A 12812-nucleotide genomic window follows, 5' to 3' on the forward strand; every position below is an offset into this window, starting at 1 on the left:
CCGAACCGCAAACCAACAAGCCGCGGAGCCAACCACAATATATTCGTCAAATTTTATTGGAAACAAAGATCGCGAGGGAAGAACATCTTCGACTTTGTTTCGTCACGCAGGCAAACCGCGTGTCCTCGACCAAATATTTCTCCGGCTACGAAGGTGCGAGACACCGCCACCCAGAAATAGAATCCCGAATCCGTCGAACACCCCGATCGAGGCACCCTAACCGCGTAGGAGTCCGTCCATGAAACGTGATATCGAAGAGACCGTGTAGGACGATTCCCGCTTTTTCCCTCTCGCTTTTCCTCGAGATCTTCGCACGGGTCCCTGTCATTCTTCGGCGAATAAATGTCTCGGGGTCCGGCACGTTCGCAGCCTACGCGAATAGAAGGTCGCGGCAAACTTAGGCGATCGCCGAAAATCGCATTTGGTGTAACACTGGGTTAACTACGATAATCTCTCAACACATTCTCATTCCTGGTAATTTGGTTTGAAATTCGCCATAGAAGAGTACAAATTTGGTGTATGTGCAGCATTAAGACTGTCTAAGACAAAATTAACGAATGTAAAGGTGGTCAAGGATGATCAGCTTTTTTCACCACTTGACGTCATATGTGAAGAATGAATGAGATACCGATTAGTATCATGAAGAGACTACGAACCTTTTTTTAACAGCGTTACTGATGGAAGAATGTTATAGGAAATTTTGGTATATTTATCTCGGTATTAAAATTGTGTGTTCAATAAGAAACATACCCGACAAAAACAAAGAATGTAAAGGTGGTCAAGGATGATCAAACTGTTCTCTCCACTTGGATTGATATGTGAAGAATAAATGATATACCGATTAATAGAGGTTACGAACCAAAATGTGATTTGAAAAGCGGTTTCCAAAAGTTAGAGGGTCTGCTAAGCTCGGGGTTCGAAGCGGATCCGAGGCGAGTAGGAATGCGGCGAGGTGGCTCTCGAGGAGGAGCGAAGAAAGGGAAGAAGGTGGAGTGAACACGGTCCTCGGTTCGACGGGATGGGAATGAGGAGTTTATTTTCGGCGGCCATATGCGCGGTTTATTTCGACGATCCGCGCGCGCGGCCACCCTAAATAGAGGTAGGGGTCTCGTCTCGTCCCCGACGAAGACGTTTTCGGTGGTCGCGGCTCTCTATCATAGTCCTCGTTCGTTCGACGATCGTTCACGTGAAAACGACGCCAGCCGGCGGCGCGTGACGTTAATTGCTACCTGTTCCCTTCGTTATTATTGCGTTATCGGGCCGATTAGGCCCGCGGAGATCTCTCGTCGCTTGGCCAGCCGGTCAGCGAGGCGCTAATGACCACGTGCGTCCCCTTCAATGCTACCCGATTATGATTATTATTACTTTCGCCGGTGATTACGTCGGTCGATTCAATGGACGTTACTTGCGCGTCGACGGGGCTTCAACTCCCATCGGTGATTGCTTGATTGTATCCTACGGACGGTATCAACGGCACCGACGTACTTTGTACATATTTATGAAGACAGGGACGAATCGTTCCCTTTGTGCGCGCGTTAAGCGTTCGTCTTCCACCGACAGGAATTACCTCTTGATGGAGGACGCCTCTAAATACGCTTCGAATAAATAATCGTGTATGAAGATGTCCGAAACGTAGAATGCCTATCCGAACGAATGAAACGAACGTGCTCGAATGTACTACACTACGAACGACTGAAACCTGCTACCTTCTGAACGGCACAAATCAAATTATTCACACCGTACAACAAAAATGTATGCTTATCGGTCTCGGCTGTACTCCGAGACACAGAGTTTCACGGAAATCTCAGATTGACAGCTCGCGGACGCTGTTGAGGACGGAGCGGGTACGGTTATCGAGATCCAGCAGTTTCGCGGTGCGGATCGACATGGGACCGCCGTGTTTCGGCTGTCCGCTCGCGCTCTCGAAATAGCGTATAGTCAGGCCGACGTGGGACTTCGCTTATTCTTGACCCACCGGCTAAGTATAGACCGCGACAACTCTTGAGGAAAGAAGCGCGGCGAGAAAGAGGAAGAGGGTGAAGCAGAAAGAGCGCGACGACGCGACGTGCGCGTTGGTCGCGGGGTCTCGGCTGTTCGTCTCGAGCGTCGACGAGGAAGGCGAAGAGAAACGGCGCGGGGACCGAGCGTAAACGTATAATTGGCTGCACTTAAATCTCTATAACGCGGCAGTAAAAATGCGCGGTGCGCCGCGTAAATCAACACGAGGACGATATGGCTCCCGCTCCGCGCCCGCGTCCCGTTCCCTCGCACTCGTAAACGCGTCCTAGGGAGCGCGGGGCGCGTACACAAGCGTGTCCGGCACAATTTTCGCGACTTTCCGGCCGCGATTTATCGCCACGGTAAATTCGAGCTTGATTCGGGGACCGTTTAATTCTCGCGGCGCGCACGATCCGCGCCGAGCGGAGCCGGACACTTGTTTCCGCTCGAACGGTCTACGCGCTCGCGATCTAGGCACGCACGATCGCGAGCCGCAATCGTGTCGTCGATCTCGATCCGATTCCGACCGGAGAAACGACTTCGCCTTATCAGCGACAGGACGTGGGCTGTCGGTCACGCGCGAACGACGACGCACCCGGTTTACCCGCAAACCGTTGCTCCTCGAATGGCGCGCGGATCCTTGATCAAGCGTCAATGCGCACCTTCGCGAATAAATCTCGAATTGTGTCGCGGAACAGGGAAATATTGTGTCCGTGCTGCGTTGGGTCGCGTCGGTCTCCAGGTCCTATTTTCATTGCGATGTGGTCTCTTATTGCGGTACACCCAGTGTCTGTTCACTTTACGAGCTCAGGAGCGAAGCCGATTGTTTCGCTTGCACTACTGGACTTGTATGGGACAGCTTTATTAGATTTGCAAGAAGCAATCGACCATTCGTCTGCGACAGTTGCATAAGCCTTTGAGCACACGTCGTGGTACCGTTCTTCTTTGTTCCTCGAAAAAAGGTGTCTCTTGTTAGACGTGTCACGTTCTATTTAAAAAGCGAAACTTATTTTTGCATCTCTCGAGTTAATCCTTAGTATCGTTGGATCTCTGACGACTCGTAACAGCTGGATTGTTGATCTTCTGATTGCCAGGCAATTTCGTAATCCCCAGTCTCCTGTACTTTTTCGGCTTCGAGATGTAGCTTAGAACAGAAAGTTAAACAGAATGTTAAATCGCGGATTCCTGAACGCCACGACTAATAGGAGTGTATGTACTTTACATTGCGCGTTAGAGGTTGGCGAATATAACGTCAACGGAGTGCAGCGCCGATAATGGTGGTGAAACGAGCTCTCGGCAAGAACACCGTTCCCACAGTCGGACAAATCAGTGCAGACGTGCAAGAAATTAATAGACACGAAGTTAGCACGTTCCTGCATCGTCGTTCGTTGCATAGCATTTTTCCGAGCGCGCTCTAGCTGTGGTGCTTCGACGACTGCTACCCCGTGGTCGTCTATTTTTCAACTGGTCTCTAATACCCGAGCCTTCGCAACGTTCGTCTCGAGTTTCTTGCCGCGGAACACGGTTTTTCGGTGGGATTAGTTTCTCTCGCGGAAATGAGAAATTCCTGACGAGCGGGAGCACGGTTCTTCGGCTGATACGTCAAGGCGCAGTAACGGAGGCGCACGATCGGCACGCTACATTAACTCGATTCACCGAGTAAATTAACTGCAATCAGGGGGACGCTCCGCTGGCCATTCCGTTATTCCGCTAGCCGGCTGCCGGCCGTTCCGCGCGCCTCTAGACCGCTCTATTCGCTCGCACGGAATCGCCATTACGGGAGGGACAAGGGAGGACGAGGACCTAACGTCGTTTTTGTTGCCTGTACAAGGACCACCACAAACGGCTCTTGTCCGACGGACGAAAACAAGGTTGGGAAACAGGGCGACGCCGAGACTCCTGGCTCCTTGTGTACCCGACCGTGAGGATTCACGCTGATGACGTGATTTCTTGGCCGTTATTGCGCCGGCTGCGCACACTCCCAGAAGTATCAGCACGAACATCGGTATTTGCCAGAAAAAGGCATTTAGCCGATATTATGCAACCTTAGATCTTAATGAACATTTCTTGCTGTAACCCCTCGGAAGCGACGCACAGTCGACTGGAAACTCGTTTTTCACGGGCAAAATTGAATATTTGTAGTTTCATATTTTAAACAGATGTTTAAGTACATGAATTTTTGATTTTTGAAAGATTCTTACAATTTAAATTCTGCGAGAAATTCAGAGTTTTACATCGTTCGAACGTCCAAACCGCGACGGAACATTTCTCCCGTGGACCATTATCTCCGCTTTCCGAGATACGTCAGATCTCCGGCTGGAATCTCGTCTGCGAATGGAATGGCAGGTGGTCAAGCTTGATCGAAGTCGATCGACCCAGCCCCTATTGGCTCGCCCACCCCCTGAAACGTTTCGGGAAAGCGTGGAGCGCGGGTACACGTCTAACGTGGGTCCGATTTCCATCGATCTCCCGTCGTTCCGGTCCGTTCGCTCCTGCGACGGACAAATTTTTCGTCCTCCTCCGGCGACCTTCGATCACCGGTTTCGCCGGCCTCCGTCCCGTTCAGACGAATTCAAAGTTAATCTCGGCCACGAGACCGTTCCGTTCTGTCTCGTAAGGGGTGTGGGCCGGTGGCGCCCCCGGGCGACCTGTCATCGTGAAACCCCTGGGAGCACCGGGCTCACCCTGATCTCTCTGTTACGATAGAACCTTGGGAACCGGAGCCTTGGGCAGCACGATAAGGCTCGGTCATTTATAATCCGTCGGCGTAAGTAGCCTGCCGTTCTCCTTCCGCGCTGATTGAGAGAGAAAGGAATAAAGGGAGCCTCGAACTTCCGGCCGTTCCAGCGAGATGGATTGGCGAGGACGCCAGGTGAATTTCTGATGATGATGTTTTCGCTGCCGGCCAACTCCATTTCCACGCTTTAATCCCGTTCGATAAATATGCTCTGGTTTATTCCAGCTCGGGGATGGCAAACACCCTCTTGCCGGTAGTAGTAGCTATTTTATTACGTTAAAATATTCTTTTCATATTTCGTAATCGATGTTCGCGTGACTGTGTGTCAGGAATAACCAGAATTTGTGTCCGTTTCGACGCGATATAGAGTCATCCGTCGTCGAGGTGTTAAAACTTCCCTGCCGGTTCATCGTCTGCTCGGTTAATTAATGTGAGAAACGATTTCGCCGGAAAAAAGAGGGTTGGGATGTACCTGGAGCCAGCTCCAGGCCGATAATTTATAAAAATGATATTTGCCTCGGGGAAGCGTGACCGTAAGCCGTCTTAATATCTCTCATTACCGTCCCGCTCCTCGAGTCCCCGGTGACCGTGCAATTAAAAAGCTAAGATTGATAAATGACGGGGAATTAATGCGCTGGGGATGGAAAAGAAGGGATGAAAGGGGGCGGCCACGGGATCGGGGGCTGGAACGTTTAGAGGGCAGCGAGTAGAAGAGGGACAGGGTGATTGCGGGTGGCTTAATGGTGTTTGTATGCATGGGAACCGGCTTTAGGGGTGAGGTGGTTATCGCTTGGTACAGTTTGCACCGAAAATCGGGACCGTGGTTCGAAACGCTTAAAACTCTTACCCTCTCGATGCATATATTCCGACCAGCGCACGAAGAACGCTACACTACTTCTCAGTTTGTTACTAACAAAAATTTCACATGTATCAATTCGTAGAATATTACATTTCATTTTAAGAAAATCTACACGAATCTTGCTGTTGGTCAACAAAAACGTTAAAGAAGATTAAAAAGAAATTAAAGATGAGGATTCGGGTATTCGGTTACTAACCTGAGGGTTAAGTAGAGTAATTAGTTCCGCAACTATTTCCTAATTCCCGATGAAAATACGACAGACAGAAGGCGTTTGCGAACAGAATGAGTAAAGAATATTTTTTCCTTGTGTTCCAGGTGACGCGAGTAACGCGAGTATCGGCAGTGGCGAGGGCACCGGCGAGGAAGACGACGATTCGTCGGGTAAGAAGAACCAGAAGAAGCGGGGTATCTTTCCCAAGGTCGCGACGAACATCCTCAGGGCGTGGCTGTTTCAACACCTCACGGTAAGTGTCTACACTTGTCTATCGTCGTGTCGCGCTGGTCGGCGCGGCGTGACGTTCCTGTCTTCGACGGATCGTCGCGCCTCCGTCTTGTCGAGCGACGGCCTCTCGTCGTCGCCGTTCGTCAACGTTGTTCGTCGACCGGTCTCCCGTGCATTCTTAAAGCATGCACTGTCGACCAGCCGCTGACGACTTGGTCCCTGAGAGACCAAAAATTAAACAACCATACTCGACGACCAAGCTCGACAACCAAACGCAACGAGTCGGTATCGTGCAGATTATCAAACACAGACTCTTGTTTTCCACGTTCTGAAGCACCTTTGGGTGCGAATATATTCTTCCGGAGATTTTTGCTCATCCTCGCCCGTGAACACAACTATTCATTCACAATGATAATTAATTAACTCGTGAGTCGCTCGCGTTTTCGTTGGTCGCGGCGACATTCGCTGGTTGTCGCAACCAAGTGCGTATTCCGAACCGCGAGAAAAACATCCTCGAGAGGATGGTTTACTAAAAACACAGAGCCCCGAGAGAATCGTGGAACCCGGTGGATCCACAATCAGTGACTTATCAAAGCACGCTTAACCCGGGACGCGAAGATAAACGACGGGAGCGAAACCCGCCGGCAAAAAGAAACATTTCCCAAATTGCTTTTGCTCCGAGGAGCGAGAGAGAGAGAGAGAGAGAGAGAGAGAGAGAGCCTCGTCCGGGAAAAACGAAGACGGAAAAACGCGTTCGCCGTTGGGGGCAGACACTAATCTCCTAATGCCAAGATAAGGAGACTGGGAGCGCCACCCCGTCGCCCCTCTCGGTCTTCCTGCACCCCCCGGACCACGATCTTTCTCGATCCTAGCGGGACATCTAATGATTCACGGGTAATCTGAGCCGCAAAAAGCGCAACGCGATTAAAGGGACGAGGGTGGAAGAGTGTTGCCGCGTTTGGCCGCCGTAGCCGACGCCTGTAACCGCGGTTGCGTAACGTTGGGCAGCAATTCGGAGCACGATACATTGTCCCTCATACTACGGACACCCCATAGATTTCGGGTGTGATCAGGTTACCTTGCGAGAGCGGTAATCATATTGCAGCTCGGTTAATGCCATTACCGCACCGGTGGAAGGGAGGGCTGGCAGCCACCCTCGAAACCACCCCGCAACCAGCCCGTCCCCTCACCGATCCGCTCCCGCAGCCTCCTCTTCGCTTCTCTACCGTCGGCTTCGGCAACCCCCTAACAACGTGTATTGGATATGACGTCGGGGATAGTGGGTTCATGGTTTAATGCATATACGCTGTTTGCACGATGACGATATCGCGCGCTGCTCCTGGAAAAGACGAGCGAGCGAGTTTGCGAGCTAGCGAACGCTGGCTTCGATACCATGCCGGTCCAAACGTCGTTCCTCTTGTTCGGTTAATCGCGTCCTCGAGAGCTTTCACCCAGCTTCACGGCGTCATGCGCGAACCTAGGCTTGAAAGGATTTTAATGTAAGTCGGCCGGGCCCTTAACAGTCTTCTGCTAGCTTCTTTGAGGTCTCGCGCCAGACTCACGCGTGATCTACTGTACCACGGACGAGTCGCGAGAGCGTATTCGCACCCTTTCATGTAGGCAGAGACGTGGCTCTCCGTGACGTGTTTATTGGCAACACGAACCGAGCTTTTAGTCGATGTAAATTTTGTTGACGAGCGGCAATTCAAACAGACAGAAAAACCTACGCGACTAAACTCCTGCAAAACTGTTACAAACGAAAATTGTAGTACGTAAATTGATTTGGATTCGTGTATAAACGCTATTCCATAATATCTGACAAAAGCATCCGTATAATTCAAGAAAGAATCTGAAAACATTCCGACTGGCTCCGGTGTAACACCGCCAGGAAGGTGATTTTTATTTTTAACGAGGGAAAAAGTATTTCTCTCCGTGATCGAGGAAGTTGGCTGTAGAATCCGACCCAGAATCTTCGGCAGAGTTTTCGCGGAGCACGGACCGTCCCCGGGCGATAAATTAGGAACAATTACAAGGTAAAAATAAGCGCATCAGCGGTCGGGATTCATGGGTCCGTGGCCGCGCTATTACGCGGTGTATCCACTGCCAGGAATTACAGCGGTTTTTCGCGACGGTCGTCTCGCGGGCATTCGTCTCGGCGTTATTACGAGCGATTAAGCGACTGCACCGTGAACCGGAATTCATTCGGCGCGCTGGATACATATTACGCCTTAAAAGAGTAAGTGACTCGACGCCAACTGTGTATTCACTCGGCTGGCAGGCTCTTTAAGAGAGCCCGCGCGTCCCCGGCGCGACTCGGCGTTCCCTTTTTCCGAGCAAACGAATTACGGCCTCAACAGCCCTGATTTAGCGTCCTAATCTTTCTCCCGCGATGACTTACGGCCGCAACAAGGTCCACCGTTTCTCGGTATACTCACCCCGCGCGAACTGTTTCGCCCGGTAATTATTATAGAACAGATGTCGGTAACGGTGAATGTAGCGCAACTTGGCTGTAACGTGTTCTCCCCCCGTGCTAGAACTACAAACTTAATTGGTCGAGGATAAATTGATAATAATAATGTCACGTTTACACCAATTTGTACGGTTACTTGTTCATCGCGGAACGAGGCAGAGAGTTCGGCTGCCGGACGCTCGCACTCCCGACGTTGTTTATTGGAGGGCACCCGCTACAAAGGCTCCCAATCTTTTGAAGATTTGATCGCGGGACACGAATAGCGCTGTATTTCACGAAATAGGTATTCACGTTCCACTATCAGTCCACTAAATTAATTTGTGTCCCGTTAAACGACCAACTTTCAACGTCCGCGGCGTCACAATTCGCTGACAAGTTACAACTTGCCTTCCAAAAAGACAAACGACTTGTCAGCTCCGACTGATCTAAGAAGTACAAGGAGAATCTTGTAGGTTTGAGCACACAGTAACCAACGGAGAAAATTCGATCACTATTTAAGTAGAAGGAAGATTCAGCTTGTACGAGTTACCGGAAAAAGATTTTGGCCTTGTGACAATTTTCTGTTCGGCAAAGATAAAAGTCGTGATTTTCAAAAATGATTCAATTGCATTAAACTTAGCTGAATTTCACATTTCTATTGGAAAAATCCATCATGATCGATAGTAGTGTAAAGCCATTGCATGACAATCATGATACATCTACTTATAAAGCTTAGTTGGTACTATTATCCGCAAATAAATGAAATTTTCGTGTCACGCAGATTTTTGTCCCACTTTTTCCAAAAATCGAGCACCGCGCGTCGTTCGTGGCGACGACTAATTCGCGAGCAAATCAGCTCGCGGTCGAACTTGAATTCCGGGGCGCGGGTAAAGGCAGCGTGTAAATTTATCAGCGTGAAAGCGAGCGCGTGGTCTCGTCTATTCCTCGTCGGGTGTCGTCATCGTGTGTTCGGGACCGCGTCGTTTCACCCCGTCGGTGAAACATTTCGGAATCGCGACGGTCCGCGCCAAGGAATTCGCCGGGTCGCGCCAATAACCTGTCCCCGTTCGAGAGTGCAGACGCCAATCCGCGGGCGAGAGCTGCGTTCCGCATTGACGTAGGGCAACGGGGAAAAGCGACGAGCATAGTTTACATACGCCCATAGACAGATCGGCCCGGGCTTTAGGCGAGGGGAATCGCAGCGCGGACGCGGACGGCGAGCCCCGCGGTCGTAGACAGGCAAAAGAGAAAAGGAACGAGCTTTCGCCTTGACGTTAGTTCAAAGGAGACGAACAAGCTGCGCTGGAGCGGAGCGAGCAACACAAGGCCGGGAGACAGAGGGAGGAACGCGCGGAGCTCGGCATCTCGGACGGCCGAGTATAAATTAAATTAATTTGATGGAGGCGGCGCTGACTCCGGCGTGCATTCGTCGGCTCTCGTGACTGCAGTTGCATTTTTCTTTCGCCAACCGCCGACGGGGAGGTCCGTGTGTGCGCGCGCGAGTGAGCGCCAGAACGAGCCCGCGCCCCCGTGGATCCTGGAAATCTGCGTTGTTTTTACGGCCGGAAAATATTTATCGGCCGTTGAAACGATATCAATCTCTCTGATTCATGCGCCCATCGACCAAGATTTACCATTTAGGCTGTCGTTCCCGGTGAAATGGATCGATGGTAATTCGACATAAATTATTTGAAAGAGCGCCGCCACGTCTGTTGAACTGCGAACCATGAAAGTTTCACTTTTAACGGCGATGGACACCCGTTTATTTGCGCGCCGCTCGATGTACAAGTTAAACAACTGTTTTACGCGCCGATGAAAGACAAATAATACCCTCGCAGCCGGGCCTCGGGCAACGGAGTATACATATGCCTTTGGAATCGCCAATAAGTTCTCAATTCACGAACCGAAAAACATCAACGAAATTTCCGACTGTCGTGATTTCGGAAAGATCTGTAATAATTCGATACAGAAAGAAGGAGAATGGAGCAACTTTCTCAACGATATCGCGTCTCTCGAGGTCGACGTCTTTCTTCTCCCGTCGCTTTTCGTCCTCGTTCTCTCTTCCTCGCCGGTTGTCATTTTGAAAGCCATCCGACGACCGCCCCTCACCGTCCGTTCGTACGTCTGTCCGACCAGCCAGCGTACCAGACCAGCCAACCAACCAACTCTGTGACCCTCCCCAAGTTTAATTAGACGGAAGAGGAGCATACATCATGGTCGACTCCGTGTCCCGACCTTCCACGGCAGCCAACTTGGGCTTTCCAGAATTGTGGCCACCGACCTACTACCACTCCTGTCCTGCGCTTTCCTTGTGCACACCTTCGGGAACGATGTTTCAAGCGCTGTCTCTCGGCAAGGATTGTTCCGACAGGATTCTGCATCGCCGAGGGGAAAACCTGCGCCGACTCTCTGATCGTATATTTCTTTGTACAAAATATTTCGATAATCGAAGGTCTACTGTACCTGTCTAGGTGTACATTAGTGTATATTAGAGAAACTGATGATTACCTTTTATTTCCTTCGTCACGAACATACGACTCGGTGGAAGAAAGTATTTCCTTAATCTTGGCGTTGCAGAATAATTCGTAAAAATGCAAACTCACATAAACTTATGGTAGAAATAAAAAGATCTGATTTTATAAATTCTTCGAATAGATCCTCGAATCAGCTTTCTCCCATCGGCAGTTTTCTCCGATTAATCGTCGGCAACGAGCACGTCCTAAAAATCATGGAACACCTATCGTTCGGCGTTAGAAATTTTCTTATTAATTATACCGGCGGTCCCGAGGAGATTTCCCGCGCAGGATTCCGAATAGCCATTGAAACCCAGTTCGGCGAGGTCGCGATCAATCAGAATCCCCGCGGTACAGTGGGAAATTCATTTCGAAAATATCCCAGAGCTGGTAACAATTACGCGAGACGGCGCAATAATCCGAAGACGGGGTGCTCGCCGGGGGAAAAGAAGAAAGATTGAAGATGGAGTCGACATATATAATCCATTTTAATTTACTCGGAAAGATATATCCGTCTAGCTTGCAGTTTCCCGCGACTCCGCCCCACTTCGGTGGCGGTGCCCGGCGCGTTCCCTTCGTTCTTCCATTTTCTACCTCTGCCTCTTCCTCCCGGCACGGCGTCGTCCTTATCCCTAGATACCGTAGTCTTCTTATATCAATGGAAGCATTTCGCGAAATTACATTTGCCAGTTCCGCGCTGTATGCCGCTCCGTTTCACGTATCGAGTGGCGCCGCGGCGAATCTCTCTCTCCCTTTCTCTCACTCTATTCCTCTCCGTTCGTCCCCGCACCGCTTCTCCCGGTGAAATAAATTTCATCGTGCCAGCGGGAAACTAATTCCGTATCAAATCCTTTTTCTCCGTGCATGTCGAGGCTCGGAGAGCTCGAGGAAAAAAAAAGAATCTTAATTGAATGCACGAAAGATTCGACTCGCGTTCTTCCGCCGGCCTCCCAGCAGCTCCGAAATTATGGAAACGAATTTAATTCGAGCGACGCCAGGCCGTCGCTTTGGAAACGATTCCTATTCGATATTTCGTGTTGTAACACAAGCACCGAGCGCTGCCGGGCAATCAATAAGCCATCTAAGGCAGGTAACGCAGCTACGGTACAAACCGCAAACCGGCAATGCCATTATCTGCACACATATGTACATGCACGTATACACGGAGGCATGCACACAAAGAGAGACGCACATCCGTGGATCGGTGGGGCTGCAAGCTGAGATGCAAGCGCGGTTTCATCGAGATCGATAATGAAACGCGTTTCATTTAGCGTATTGCGCGCGTTGCCGTTCCAATATATCTTGCCGCGATCTTTAATTCATCCGTATCGCGCGAGCCGATCGGACCCGGGACGCAGCGTGAAGCTGCGAACAAAAACGGCAGATCGATCTGACGCGTGGCGGCATTCTTCCACGTTCCACTTCGCCGTAAACGCCATAATCCTTTTACTCGCATAGAATCCCGACGCTATTATTCGCCGTGCAATTTTCATCGTCCTCGCGCCTCTTCAGCCATTTTCGACGGTCCGCGGGATCGACGCGTGACTCGGAAAGCGACGTCGAAACGGACACGCGATGTAGACATTCCTCCTGAGGCTGATTTCCGTGTTTGGTAGCGGTCGGCGCAATTACGTCGTTCTGTAAAATCCGTTTTCAATTGTTGCGTTGCAAAGACGTATATGCACACATTGCATAGAAACTCTCGTTTTGGGACAACCTAATAGATCACGATTGGTAATTCGATTATTGAAACAGTGGTTTTTATTTGTTATAATTTGCGCGAGTTTTGTTCAGTAGTCTAGATCTAGCAACAA

At 50.4% G+C, this 12812-nt stretch overlaps 1 protein-coding gene across 9 annotated transcripts in view; it reads left to right on the plus strand.

The window, feature by feature from the left end:
- The window catches only part of Hth (Meis homeobox homothorax), a 518842-nt gene that overhangs the window by 313998 nt on the left and 192032 nt on the right, over positions 1-12812 (plus strand). For all 9 annotated transcript variants that reach the window (XM_076427479.1, XM_076427474.1, XM_076427471.1 and 6 more), the window contains one exon: positions 5910-6058. In XM_076427479.1, the coding sequence (XP_076283594.1) occupies positions 5910-6058 (149 nt within the window). The remainder of the gene's footprint in view (positions 1-5909; positions 6059-12812) is intronic.

Source organism: Lasioglossum baleicum, chromosome 7 (genome assembly GCF_051020765.1).
Source record: "Lasioglossum baleicum chromosome 7, iyLasBale1, whole genome shotgun sequence".
NCBI classification, from domain to species: Eukaryota; Metazoa; Arthropoda; class Insecta; order Hymenoptera; family Halictidae; genus Lasioglossum; species Lasioglossum baleicum.